This window comes from Lepidochelys kempii, chromosome 1 (genome assembly GCF_965140265.1).
Source record: "Lepidochelys kempii isolate rLepKem1 chromosome 1, rLepKem1.hap2, whole genome shotgun sequence".
In the NCBI taxonomy this organism is placed as follows: domain Eukaryota; kingdom Metazoa; phylum Chordata; order Testudines; family Cheloniidae; genus Lepidochelys; species Lepidochelys kempii.
Window position 1 is genome coordinate 54,835,827 of NC_133256.1, and position 14,852 is coordinate 54,850,678.

The 14,852-nt window shown below is 45.4% G+C and overlaps 1 protein-coding gene across 6 annotated transcripts in view; it reads left to right on the plus strand.

Annotated features, from left to right (window-relative positions):
• The first annotated feature begins 3,058 nt into the window (after positions 1-3,058).
• Positions 3,059-14,852, plus strand: part of DHRS12 (dehydrogenase/reductase 12) — a 41,216-nt gene continuing 29,422 nt past the window's right edge. For 2 of the 6 annotated variants that reach the window (XM_073343132.1, XM_073343149.1), the window contains exons 1-4: positions 3,060-3,318; positions 5,748-5,881; positions 10,322-10,404; positions 14,552-14,644. In XM_073343132.1, coding sequence (XP_073199233.1) covers positions 3,263-3,318; positions 5,748-5,881; positions 10,322-10,404; positions 14,552-14,644 — 366 coding nt within the window. In that variant the 5' untranslated portion in view covers positions 3,060-3,262. The other 4 variants (XM_073343105.1, XM_073343115.1, XM_073343124.1 and 1 more) reach the window with 3 other exon arrangements.

Sequence of the window (14,852 nt, forward strand, 5' to 3'; positions counted from 1 at the left end):
AGAAGACTGGAAGGGACCTCGAGAGGTCATCTAGTTCCATCCCCTGCACTCATGGCAGAACTAAGTATTATCTAAACCACGCCTGACAGGTGTTTGTCTAAACTGCTCTTTAAAATCCCCAATGATGGAGATTCCACAACCTCCCTGGGCAATTTTTTCCAGTGTTAACCACCCTGATGGTTAGGAAGTTTTTCCTAATGTCCAACCTAAACTGACTTTGCTGCAGTTTAAGCCCATTGCTCCTTGTCCTATCCTCAGAGGTTAATGAGAATAATTTTTCTCCCTCCTCCTTGTAACAACCTTTTATGTATCTGAAAACTGTTATCATGTCCAGGGGCAGATTAGGGTTTTGTGGGGCCCTTGGGCCAGAGCAAGTGGAGGCCCCTCCCTACCCCTTCTGCCTGCAGTCCCCCCGGCCCCTCTCCCAGCATTCCTTGCCCCACTCCGCTCACCCGGTGCTCCCGCTGGGGTGCCCCCGGGCTCCAACCTGCTCCTTGGTTGGGGCGCTAGGTGGATGGGCAGAGCAGGGCGAGACCCTGTGCCCCGACCCCGCTTCCTGGCATGAGAATGATGTTTGTGTAGATTTGTTCCTGTGCTTCTTCAGGGAGTTTCTTGAGCAGATGGTGCAGTTTCTTTTGGTACCCCTCAGTGGGATCAGAGAGTAATGGCCTGTAGCATGTGGTGTCTCAATGAGAAACCGCAGAACTGGAATTAATTTGCAAAGTTGACACCATCAAATTAGGCCTGAATAAAGACTGGGAGTGGCTGGGTCACTACAAAAAATAATTTCCCCTCTGTTGATACTCAAACCTTCTTGTCAACTGCTGGGAATGGGCCACATCCACCTTGATTGAATTGGCCTCGTTAGCACTACAAAAAGTAATTTTCCCTCTGTTCATATTCACCCCTTTTTGTCAATTGTTGGGAATGGGCCACACCCACCCTAACTGAATTGGCCTCATTAGCACTGAACCCCCAACTGGTAAAGCAAGTCCCATCTTTTCATGTGCTGTATATTTATACCTGCTTACTGCATTTTCCACTCCATGCATCTGATGAAGTGGGTTATATCCCACAAAAGCTTATGCCCAAATAAATTTGTTAGTCTCTAAGGTGCCACAAGGATGCCTCATTGTTTTTACTCATCAAATAGCAAAACACATTGCCTAAGTATCTTTGGCTAAATAGTACTTTAAAGGGAAAAAAACAAAAGCACCCTAGAGGGAAAATCCATGCTAACCATAACGTAGACTCGCTATGTAGCTTGGGAGGTCATTCCCCAGTGCCAGGAATGGGGACCTGCTATTACAACGGCTAGCAACTGTGTCAAAAGCCACAGAGGGTGCTGTGGAACAGCCGGGGAGATCTCCCAGCAAGAAGCCCAGCTGATTGTTACTGAGTCCTCCCAAGGTTGCGCTAGCCAGAGAGGTGGCTCGGCCACATCAGGGCCCACCGCAGCTGCGCGCTGCTTGCCTAGAGCCTTGCAAATGCACGGGTATCCGCTTTATATCAGTGGACCATTTCTGTAGATAGCTGCGTGGATGCGGATACAAATTTTGTATCCGTGCAGGGCTCTGATAGTAAGAGATGGGTGGGCAGCTGTAAGGAACCGAGGCATGGATCTTCCACTTGCCTTGGGCGCAAGGCCTGGGGGGCAGGGACATTGGGCGGGGGGCTGCTTCAGCCCCAAGCCCAGGGCAGATGGAAGGTCTGCTGTGGCTTCCTACAGCTGCCTGCCCAGCGCTTACCATGGCCGGGCTGAAGCTCCCAGCTGCCCCTCCCGCCAGCCGGAGCTGGGGAGAGCTGCCCTGGCAGCTGTGGGGAGCCTGGGTCCCTCCACCTGCCCTGGGCGGAGGGGCTGGGACACTGGGCAGAGAGGACACTGGGGGCCAGGGACACTGGACAAGGGGGACACTGGGGGGCAGGGATACGGGCCGGGGGCTGCTTGGGCTCCTGCCCAGAGCAAGCGTTGGAGGGTCTTCTGGGGCTCCGCACAGCTACCCGCCTGGCTCTCCCCGAACAGGCTCCGATGGGGGGGATGCCTCGGAGCCTCAGCCCGGCCCGCACCGTAGAGCCCTGCAAATCCGCGGATATCAGCGGAGATTTGTACGTAATTTTTGCGGCTCGCGGATGGGATGCGGAGACGTGTGTATCCGCGCAGGGGTCTCTGCCTGTCCAGAGTACACGAGCCCTCAGCGACAAGACCCCACCGCCGCTGCGCCAAAAAGTGCTGGACAGCGGCAGTGCAGGCTGCGGGCTCCCGCAGAGAGCTGCGGGTGTAGTGAAGGATACTACCCCGCGTAGGAATGTGCTACCAGTAGCACTTATCGATACGTTTAGATTGTAAGAAACTGCGATTGTATTAAACTGCTATCGGCTGTAGCAAATGCCTACAGACAGCAGTTTCTTGCACTATAGTATATGTGAAATTGCTACATGTAGAAATGTAACTCTGTAGCAGTTAGCGATAGGTATAGATTGTAAGAAATAGCTTTTGTAAAAAGCTACTTTATTTGTACATGCTTGAAAACTGTTATCATATTTCAAACTGCCCTCATAAGTCATGTTTTCTAGACCTTAAATTTTCACAAACGTTATAAGTGTACTCTCCCTGCCATTAGCTAGGTCATGTTTTCTACACCTTAAATTTATAAGTGTACTCTCTATGCCATTATCTCAATCGTTAAGGTTTTGAACAGAAACATATCCAGAACTGATCCCTGGAGAACCCCACTCCTTATGCCCATCTTATTTATGGTTATGTCCATCTAGGTTTCATTTCCTCACAGTTTGTTTATGAGGTCAGGGGAGACAGTCTCAAAAGCCTTACTGAAGGCAAGATATACCACATCTACTGCTTGTAGGCTTTTTAAAGCGGTAAAGAAAGCGACCAGGTTGGTTTCACATGTGAGACTGCTTGAAATACCCCCCCCCCTTTTTTTTTTTTTTTTTTAGCAAAGTTGGACCCGTGGCTGCAGCAAACTAGAGGGATGTGCTGGCTGTGAGACGGCAATGGGATGACGCTAATTCCTACCTCCAGCGCTTTCTCACCCCGCCCCCCCCACTCCCGCGGGGATGTCAGACCTTCTACCTCGGGTGGCCCGAGCGACCTCTTACCGCTAGCAGCCCCCCAGAGCTGCCAAGGGCCCCGACCGGCTCGGCCCGGGCGTCTCCCGGCCCCAGTGGCTTATCTAACCCCGGGGGCGGGGCGGCGCTTACACAACAGCCGGGCGGCGGCGGCGGCGGCGGCAGCGGCAGCGCCATGTCCTGGTACCGGAACACCGTGTGGTTCCTGAAGGGGCTGCGGGAGTACACCAGGTACCGGCCGCTCCGGGGCGGGAGATCCGGCCCGCCGGCCCCCGGGCTCTGTACCCTGAGGCCGCCGCAACTGGGGGCGGGGCTGGTTGCGAGCCCGTGGCCTCTGCAGCCTTGGTAGGCAAAGCTGCCCCATGGGGTCTCCTCTCCCTCGCCGTGCCCTGAGCCGTCGGGCGGGTTTGGCCGCTTGTCTTCAGCGGGGGCACCGAGGCAGCCAGGCCGGCTCGGGCTGGGTCTGGCTCTTCAGCGGAGCAGGTCTCGGTTTTTGGCGTGGGGGGTTCAGCTGCCGAAACCCTGCGGAGGGCGACCCGGGCGCGACCGAGCACAGAGCAGGCCCGCAGCCGCGAAGGTCTGTGGCTTGGCTGCTGGGCGCACGTGGCGGCAGCGGGGCTCCCCGCCGTGCCTGCGAAACCCTTCGGCAGCCCGGGGGTCTCTTCCCCCATCGGCCCGGGCAGCGAGCCGCGTGACAAAGAGCCCCTGGCAAAGCCGTGGCGCTTGGCAGCTCCTTCCCCTAGCCCTTTACCCCACCCAGATAGATACTGACTTTATGGGCAGGCTGCGGAGCAGATGTTGCCTGGGGGGTAAGGTGACCAGATAGCAACTGTGGGGAAAAAATGGGACGGGGGTGGGCGGGGTAATAGGCGCCTATATAAGAAAATGTCCCCCAAAATGGGACTGTCCCTATAAAAAACGGGACATCTGGTCACCCTACCTAGGGACTGCCACCCTGGCTCAGACTGAGGGATATCTGCTGCAGGACCCTGTCTCTGGCAGTGGCTAGTATCCGCTGCTTCAGAGGAAGGTGTAAGAACCTTGTAGTAGGCAGATATGGCATAATCTGCCCCTGATGTAGGTCTCTGCCTGATCTCTAATAAGAGATTGTCTTAAACCCTTAAATATGAGGTTTAATGTCCCATCTAACATGTTGGTTGCCATTCATTCCAGCTATCCATCTAAATGTTCAGTCCCTTGTCAAACCTTGCTGAGTTCTTGGCCTCAGTGCCTTTCCATGGCAACCAGTTCAATCACATTGTGTGAAAAAGCATTTCCTTTTATTGGTTTTTAATTTCCTACCTTGTAATTTATAAATATATCAGAGGGATAAATACTGGAGAGGGAGAGGAATTATTTAAGCTCAGCACCAATGTGGACACAAGAACAAATGGATATAAACTGTCCACAGGGAGGTTTAGACTTGAAATTAGACAAAGTTTTCTAACCATCAGTGGAGTGAAATTGTGGAATAGCCTTCCAAGGGAAGCAGTGGGGGCAAAAGAGCTATCTGGCTTTAAGATTAAACTTGATAAGTTTATGGAGGAGATAGTATGATGGGATAACATGATTTTGGTAATTAATTGATCTTTAAATATTCATGGTAAATAGATCCCACCCCATCTAACATCCCATCACAGGCCATTAGGCCTGCATTACCCAGGAAAGAATTTTCTGTAGTATCTGGCTGGTGAATCTTGCCCATATGCTCAGGGTTTAGCTGATTGCCATATCTGGGGTCGGGAAGGAATTTTCCTCCAGGGCAGATTGGAAGAGGCCCTGGAGGTTTTTCGCCTTCCTCTGTAGCATGGGGCACGGGTCACTTGCTGGAGGATTCTCTGCTCGTTGAAGTCTTTAAACCACGATTTGAGGACTTCAATAGCTCAGACATAGGTGAGAAGTTTTTTGCAGGAGTGGGTGGGTGAGATTCTGTGGCCTGCGTTGTGCAGGAGGTCAGACTAGATGATCATAATCGTCCCTTCTGACCTTAGTATCTATGAATTTCATTGAATGCCTCCTACCAGGGGTCAGGAAGGAATTTCCCCCCAGGTCAGATTGGCAGTGACCTGGAGGGGATTTCACCCTCCTCTGCAGAGTGTGGAAACAGGTGACTTGCCAGGGTTATCTGAGTAGATCTCATTTGATCATTTCCCTGCCATTGCAGGGACCTTGAGCGCTGGTGCACCTTGGTTCTACCTGTTCTCTGCCTGTGTCACATAGTAGTCTAATCTCTGGTGGGGATCATTTATTTTGGTCTCACTTTGGTGGTTGGGTTTAGAGTATGGGTGCTGGGTGGTGTTGGGGGGCCTGTGAGATACAGGAGGTCAGACTGGATGATCTTGTGGTCCCTTCTGGCCTTAAATTCTGATTCTTGTTTTATTGTGTGTGTGTGTAACACACTCACATTGTAAAACCGATTTCCCAGCTGTGTATATTCTCCACATATTCTTGCTGATCAGTGCCTTTTAATGTTACATGGAAGACTCCTAGAGCAATAGATGGGGACTTGTTATATTTATTAGAAAGCTAAAGAAAATAAATAAGTAGTTAAATTGAGTCCAGGTAGTGGATTCCCTTTTTCCTTCTTCCACTGAAGACTTTGTATTTTTATGGATACAAAATATTCTGTCATTTACAAGTCTTTTAATTGATTTATTCAGGAGTGGCTATGACTCTGCATCCAAACACTTTGTTCCGGCAGACTTGGAGGTAAACGTAACTGGAAGATCCTTCATGATTACTGGAGCAAACAGTGGTATTGGCAAAGCAACTGCAACGGAGATAGCAAAGAGAGGTGAGATAAAGCAGTGGTTCTCAACCAGGGGTACATATACCCCCAGGGATACGCAGCGGTCTTCTAGGGGGTAGTCAACTCATCCAGATCAGGGTTTCTCAACCTGGGGATTATGAACCACTAGGGGGCACTGGACAGGTTTGGGGGGTCACAAGTGCATGGCTGGCATTATGGGGAGGCAAGCAGGGCAATTGCCTGGGGCCCCATGCCACTGGGGGACCTGCAAAGCTAAGTTATGTGCTTCAGCCCTGAACAGCAGGGGCTTGGGCTTCAGGCTCTGAAAGGGGTACAGTAGTCTGGAAAGGCTGAGAACCACTGAGCTAAGCCAATGTTAACCTTTTGGGGATCTTTACCAGGGGGGATTTGATTTAAATCAAATTGATTTAAATCATGATTTAAATCACTGGTCATGAAGACTTGATTTAATCATGGATTTCTACATAAAAGTGCATTCTTGTTGGTTGTTATAACCTGAATAGATATAGATGTAGGCTTAATTTTTAGAAGGTACACACTATACATTTTTAAAGTGATTTATTTTGAAAACTTTTCATATTAGCTTTACAGCTATATCAGAAACCGAATGATTGGTTATTTCATTTACCAAAGGTAATTGAAGCAGATAGTTCACCTCCCAATGACTTCATAAATATCTCCAATTCAACAGGTTAATCATATTTGGAGGATTTTCTTGCCATGCTGTATTAGGAGGAGAACATCAACAGACAGACATTTTAAATTGTTTTATTTAACTAAAACAACAATGTTATGTATTCTGGATTTCTTTTCTTCAACAGCAAACATATAATTTAACAAAACAAGCATATTAATTTTTGAATTTAGTTAAACATTAAAGTTTTTTAAAATCAGGTTTGTTTTTGTTAAAATTGTTTAAAATAGTTAAATGAAACATTTAAAAAACAAATATTAAATTGACTGACAGCCAAGTCAACATGAGAAACTTAAAATATTGGCTTCTGCAGCTAACTCAGTCGTTTTCACCTTCATTTTCCTGTTTGTTCATAATCTGGAAAAGAAAAATAAGCTTTCCTGCTTTTTCAGGTCCCAAACGATTTCTCAGTTTGGAATGAATTAGTCCAAAGGAGGAAAATATTCTTTCTACGCCGGCAGAAGAAGCGACTGCTGTTAAAAGTGAGATTATCACTTCAACAGTCTCTGAATCCAAGTGCTTAAGTGACTTCCACCAGTTCACTGGTGTGACTTTCTTGAAAACATCAGCAAACATATATTTCTTGAATAGGTCACCCTTAGCTCTGAAGTTTATTATGGTTGGCATTATGGAGGAATGATTGCTGGATGTCCATGTCATAGCTAACTCCTCTTCTTCAGCAGTTAAGGTCTGACCCTGGTACTGAGTATTGAGAATATTTGCAAGAAAATGAGCTGGAGATAGTGCATGTCCCATTTGGTTTTTTTAATGCTTGTAATTCAACTCCGTCGTTGCATATTTCTCTTTTTAAGATCTCACTCAGTTCCTTCCAAATTTCAACAGCGTCAGCAATAAAACAGCTATTTCCCTGCATTTTGTTCAAGGCTACAGAAATAGGTTTCAGGGTACTCAGCATGTGTTCCACATTTCTCTGAAGCCCAATGTTGAGAACTTTGGGTGTGACGGTGCCATCTATTTTTTCACGATGTTGTTCACAACAGGCCAGGTCTTGATTTAGTACTCAAAACAGTCCACTACTGAGTTCCATCGCACGTCTTGTGGGAGAGTTAGCTTGCTTTCTCGCACTTTTTTCAGAGCAGCTGCTGCAAAGTGGTTGATACAGAAGTATTTTGCAATTTCAACAACATTTGCCTTTATTTCTGGAACACTGAAGCCTTTGTCTAGGAGGTGCATCAAGTGAGCACTGCACCCGTATGTTGTTAGCTTGGAACTCTCTTCTAAATTTCTTCTCATCTTGGATACATTTGTAGCATTGTCTGTGATCAAGCTGCGTACTAGACATTTGAATTTTTTTTCACAGTTTGTTATAGCTTTTACTGCTACTTCTTGTAAGTATTCTGCTGTGTGTGCAGTTCCTGATCTGTAAATTGTTTCTGTAAGGAAGGTATTCCCTTCTGTTGTCACACAAGCACATACAACAAGATCATTGTGGACATTGCTCCATCCATCAAGACTCAGGTTAACAATTTCACCCTCTAGACCTTTTACACACTGTTCAATTTCTCTTTCGTACACTTTATCCAGCAGTTTGCCTGCAGCATCTGCTCTGTGGGGTGGACTGTATCTTGGTCTTAATGACTGAACCATGTTAATGAAGTGTGGATTCTCAATCATACGGAAAGGAGTTTGTTGCATGGAAGTTTAACTGGAAAAGTGTTCATCCTCCTGAACACAGGATTCTGTTTTTAAAAACATTCTAGCTCCCATCTTCAGGGGTAGGATGTTTCATATGAAACCCAGCTGTCTTCAGAGGGACATATTTGGGGTTTATGCACCTTGCATGGTTCTTCAGCAGATTCTACCATGAGAACTGGTCATGAAACAAAAGTAATGAGTGGAGGGCCTCCACAAATTGTATTGATAAACATGCAGTTGAGAAATATTATGGGGTGGTGTCTAAAGGTCTCCATCATAAATCAAGACAACATTGTCCTAGGCACTGTACAGACACATAGTAAAGTAAGACAGTCACTGCCTCAAAGAATTTATAGTCTTAAAATGTGAGGAGACAACAGGTAGATAAGACCAACAAAAGGAGGGGAGGACAAGGTAACAGTGAGACAATTGCATTTGTACAGTAGTCAGCAGTAACTGCATAGCAACTGCCTTACTTGATTGCATGCAAAAAAATTTCAACTACTATTCTTATACCATGTTCCTACCCAAAGCTTGTGATTTGAGTGGGAACTAGCTATGGTCTAGTCTTTGGAAGGGATTAGATTTATCCCTAAGACTTTGAGAGGTCATAATGATCCTGTGGTGCTTACTTGAGAAAATATTTTTGCTTATAGAATGAAAAGAAGGAGCAGGTGTGCTTGGAGCTCTGTGTAGATTCTGTTCTCTGTGTTGCCTGAAGTCTTAACAGTTGCCTTACATGTGACAGGAGAGCCTTAGGTGACTTCCACTGGATAAAGTGGTAATGTTTTGTACATATCAAAGGGATTAAGGATCCCTGTAAGCAAATCATGGAATACAAATACACTTCAATTTTACAAGTTTGTCCTGTAACCTAGTGTATGGTCAGCAGTCTGAGTGGATCCAGTTGCTGGGTACCATGTGCTTCCAACCCAACTGGATCTATGTGGAGTCTAGTCACTGTTTCTAGCTGTAAATATACTCCCAGGCTCAGACCTCATGTCTGATGCCCTTCCTGGGATGTGCGATGCTGCCTTCCAGCTGCCCTAGACCCTGAAACTGGAGTAACACCTCCCAAGCCCACAGTCACTTGAACCCCCCCCCCCGCCCTCGGAGATCTACCTAGACTGTGGTCTCTCTGGACTGACTCATTTAACCCCTTCAAGGACAATATGGCAGGAAAGCAAGAACACAGACTTAGCAAAGGAATTTCTTAACCACGACTAAAGCACATGAATTACAGATCTTTGAAAACAGCAAAAGTCCTGAGACACCCCCTCTCCCAGTCTGATCTTCCCCCTGTTGTTAGTCCATCGTTCGTCAGTGTTTCGGGCTGGGCAGTGTCTGTATTGCCCCCTCTGTCTTGCAAGTTCTCCTTTCATGTGGTGATTGTCAGCTCCCAGTACAGAGCAGAACTCTGCTCTTATATAGGGCCTCCTTCTCTGTACTCAAACTGAAGCTACATATCCAGCAACCATGCTTGCCTCCCACTTGCAGGCCTCTGTGTAGAAAGGCCTTGTACTATGGGGATGCAGTAGTTGAGGCAATCAAAGTCAATAGCCCTAGATTGCAACTTTGATGACTTTCAGGGATGGCCTTCAGTGAGGTGTCAAACACTTTTCCTGAGAAGGTCAGCTATCTGGAGTGCAGCATAACAGGCTGCCCCAGGCAAGTCCAAATTGATGTGGTCACAGTGCCAATATTTCAACACAGGTACAAAATGGACTTGACAATTGAAAGACAAGATGGGTGAGGTAATATCTCTTTTTGGACCAACTTCTGTTCGTGAAAGAGTCAAGCTACGAGAGCTCTGTGTAACTTGAAAACTTGTCTCACCCAAGTATTTCGTCCAATAAAAGATTACCTCACCCATCTTGTCTCTCTAATATCCTGGGACCAACACGGCTACAACAACACTGCAAACAACTCACAGTTTGATACAGTCATACCCCACCCTTTCCCTTTTTAAGCTGGTATGATTCCAGAGGTATTCCTCTTGGGATGTGTGGAAACTTGTATTTAAAAAAATCAAATACCATTTTGTTACTCTTACCTTTCCCCACACCCATTCACTTAACACCTAATTAACTGTGATTCTTATGGAATTCCACCAGGTGGCACACTTCATCTGGTTTGCCGAAATACAGAGAGAGCTGAAGAAGCTAAAAGAGAAATAACAACAGAAACTGGTAATCAGGTGAGTTTAGTATTGAGTTTTTTGTTAAGCACTTTGCCAACAGTAAGTCTTAGAAGATTTTATAAGTAGTTCTCTGCATTATCCCACCCACTTTCATCTTAATGGAGGGTCTGCAAGGACGTCCTTCCCTATAAATGCTCTGTCAGAAGAGGACCATCTCCCCATAGGACGTTAACCTGCTTTTAGCATATTGGTCAAGTGTTACATAACTAGATAACTTCTACATAGGTTCCAGTGTGGGAAAAAACCTGCTACCTTGAGGGAATTGTTCAGAGGGGAAGAGGTATAGACCATTTCTCTAAGGTATCAGGAAAAGTTCTTTGAGTGTCAGTATTGATCTGTAATCCTACTCCCACAACTGTTAATGGGAATATATGCTCAGAAATCACCTCCAACCTTCTCTGCCAGCATGAGTGGACTCTCTTTTGGATAAAACCTTCTGTGCAGAAAATATGAAATCAATTTCAAGTCCTTTTAATCTGTGACCGAACAGTGTGATAAGGAAATCCTGAGCTGTCTTGTGCTAGGGAGCTAAAACCCAAAAGTAAAAAAAATCCGGTCACATGATTATTTCAGGGAAGCAGAATTAGAAGTTAGAAGGACCTCTTTTTGTTCTGTTTGTACAGCACCTAACACATTGGACCATGACTAGGGTTCTAGTGCTGTGATACAAATAAAAATGAAAATCCTTTCTTCTGATTTTCCCAGCATCTCATCTGTCTCTCTTTCTGCTTGCATAATGAGTGTTTAAAGAAAAGATTTGGTAGAAGAGGAGGTCCTTTCTCAGTGACTATTTTCAGTCTTGCATAGAACACATACATATTATCTTGGAAATGCCTCATCATGGGATACATCATAAGATTACTTGTGGTGGTGGTTTTGAGACTGAAAGCTATTAAGGGATGAGGAGGGTTGGATTTTCCTCTAACATCATAAATGAAACTCCATTATGCTATGTGAAACATACATTTACAGACATTGTGTTGGCAAGGAATTTGCATATTAACTAATCAAAGTAAATTTAAAACACAGGACTTTTGATCTGCTAAGTAGAAAATATTTCAGAAGTTAGGGTTTGGTGGTATATAGACTTTACTTTCATCAAAAGTTTTCCCTTCATGTGCTCCATTCTCATTAGTGTTTTTATTACATGCCTACCACTTTAACATTGTTTTCAGAATAGTGGAGGATAGTCATGATGTGACTCTGAGTGTCACTTCTGAAAACTGCTGGTTGCTTATAGTTGTATATCAATTACTTTTTTATATAACAGTCCTCAAGTCCTCTTGTGCAAAAAAATGTACCCAGCTGATCTTCTGTGATTCTGCTCTGGAAGAAGATTACAGCCTTTTCCATGTGCTTGACCATTACGCAACAGAGGTTTTAAAAATAACCTTATTTTAGGACGGTTTTGTTACTTATGAGAGCACCAACAGTCAACCCAATTCAGTTTAGGTCAGTGCTGTCCAAACTTTTCCTGTCGTGCTCATGCGCCCCCTTACCAGTAATGGAATCTGTCTGCCCCCTTCCCATTACTGCACAGCAAAGGCTTCCTCAGCAGAAGAGCATGGACTGAAGGCAGAGCTGGGGCAGAACTGGGGCTGGGGGAGGAGTTGGTCTGGGGGCCAAGAGGGAATGAAGGCAGAGAAGGGGCTGGAGAGGAGCTGTGGCTGGGGGTAGAGCGGGCCTGGCCAGTGCTCCCTTCCCACTGCCGTGGGGGCTGACCCAGGCCCTGCTATGTGCCCCCTGAACATTCCTGCACACCCCACAGTTTGGGGACCACTGGTTCAGATTAAATTACACACACAAAACTAAGTTAAAAACACTATAGGTCAAGCATTCAAAGGTTAAGAAATGATAGTATTAAGGTTGCCTCTGCAACCTTAACTTGTTTTACCCGCTCCCCTCCCCCAAGAATATGCTTTGCAATAGTCTTTAATTACATTATTACACATTATTTTTTTTCCCACAGGAGCCCTGCCTCATTCAGTGCACAGGGTGGATCTGCCCTGTGGATGAATTGGGATTGTGTAGTGGGGGAGATAGTTGTCTGTAGGAACCCTGCCTCATTTGTTGCTGAAGTTGTAAGTAGTAGAGGAGGTGGGGGATTGCAGGAATAGAAAGGATTGTTTTATAGTTTAGGCAGTTGAATGCTGCCATGGAGAGTTGGATTCTATCCCTGCCACACCGGTCCTGTATGATGCTGGGCAAGGAACTTGCAGTAAGTTTTTTGCCAGGTAGCCAGGGGTGTGTGTGTGTGTTTGTTTTTTTTTGTTCCTCATTTTTTGGGTGCTCAGTTTGAGCCCCTTGAAAGTCTGACTTGCAGAAGGGCTGAGCACTTGTAGCTGCAGTTGGAGTCAATGGGAGCTGTATAAAGGGCTGTGTAATGCTTGGAAAAATCAAGTCCTTGGCATCTCATATCAGACACCCAAAATTAGTGGATGCTTTTGATCTTAATCTCTCTGCCTGCATCCCCTGTCTGTGCAATGGGGTCACTTTATAGGGGCAAGAAACTAATAATTCTGTCTTCAGAGCAGGGTTTGAACAGTGTGCTATAGATAAGGCATGAGGCCCTACATTCAATGATGAGGGTAAAACGCAATACGGAGTAGCTGCTCGTTCAGTGAGCACCATGTCTCCTGTGCACTGAATGAGGGGGTACCGTGGAAAAGATAGTATGTGATCATGTAATTCCATATGTATCGTAATGCATACACAGAAGGAGGATGAATTAAGGTTGCACAAGCAACCTTAGTTCAGGCATTAATAACATTCTGTTAACATAGCTTTGTGTGTGTAATATCCTAGGTTGGTTTTTTGTTTTTTGTTTTTTTAAACAAAGTGTGTGTGTGCCGGGGGGGGGGGGGGGGATTCCATGATGTGGTATCATATTGATACCTGTATGGGGCATCAGCAGGGCAGGAATGCTTAGCTCCATAGCACAGATCTCTGCTACTTGAGTTAGTGGAATAACTGATAGCAGTAGTGCGCTGTCCTCCTCTGTGTGGACCATCACCAGAAGGTAATGATGCATTTTGCCAGTGGGTTTCATAGATATTTGATGACAGTAGAGGAACATTGGGATTCTGGAATCTAGGATTCCATTCCAGGCTCTGGAGGGAGTGTTCTTAATAGTCACAGACCTTTCTGCCCCTGTTCTTCCCCAAAGGCATGACTTCGTCTGCACCATCCCTCCCAGCCCATTACTGTCCTGCTCCTTGCCCCGTCCCAATCTCTTCACCTAGCTGGTTTCAACCTCCACCCCTCAGGCTTCTCCTCCCAGTTCCATTTTCCTTGCCCAGCCCATCTTTGTCTCCCTGTCAGAATCCCAGTCTCCACATCCCAGTCTTATTCTTACCCCCATGATCTAAGGTCAGTCCTCTCTGATGGAGACAGTCCCAGTTTTCTTAAAGGATTTAAAAAAAAAAAAGTAAATGTTGTCTACAGTGTAACTTTTGGAGTTATTCACATGCAGATTCATAATTAGTAATGTAAAAATGATCAAATGGTAGCTTTCTCAGGAAGAACCTGTAGTCTTTGATACAGAGAAGAGGAAGGTTAGAACATGGGTGTCAGGCAATCTAGATTGTATTCTTGGTTCTGTCACAGACACTGTGTGACGTAGGGTAAGTCACTTAACCTCTCTCGTTCTCAGTCGTCATTTCTATAAAATGGAGAGAGTAAGACTTAGCTACATCTGTTTCAGGGGGTTGCGAGGCATAATTAGTTTATGCTTGTAAGGCACCACAAGATCTTTGAATGGAAGATGCTTTGCCAGTGCAATGCTGGAAGATCTAACATGTTTTATAGTAAGAATAGATTAGAGTTTGGAGGCTTATGTAATTGAGTTTTGTTGACTAGATGAATACACCTATTTTTACGTGTTCATGAAAGCACGCTGATAACTGCCATATGCATAGTTTGTGCACCATTTTGCAAGCTTTTCTGTATAATTTTGTCACCATGTTATTAGGGGCTAGAGTTAAATCACCAAACTGTGCATTGTGACCTCAGATGGCTTGGGTCAGGTCCTTGTGTGAGCATCTTTGCGTATAACTTCAGGAGCTAGTTTTAAATCCCATTTAGATGAAAATCAAGAGCACTGACTTTCCATATTGGTTGTAACATAATTCCTTTTTTCTTTTAGAGTATCTTTTTGCACATTCTGGATATGTCTAATCCCAAGGGAATTTGGGAGTTTGCTGAAAAATTCAAGACTGAACATAAGTTAAATGTTTTGGTAAGTTTGCAAGTTTAAATTGTGTACCTCTTTTGGAGCCTTTCATCTGTATCTCTCCATTTAATAGTCTAACCTCTCTAATTCTGCAGTCTTAATTTGTGTATAATTCTGTTGCAAAATAATCCACCTAGTCCACTTCTCTGATCTTGTCCAGCCCCTTTTCATATACATAGATTTCTCATCTTCTGTATCAAAGCTCCTTGTTGCA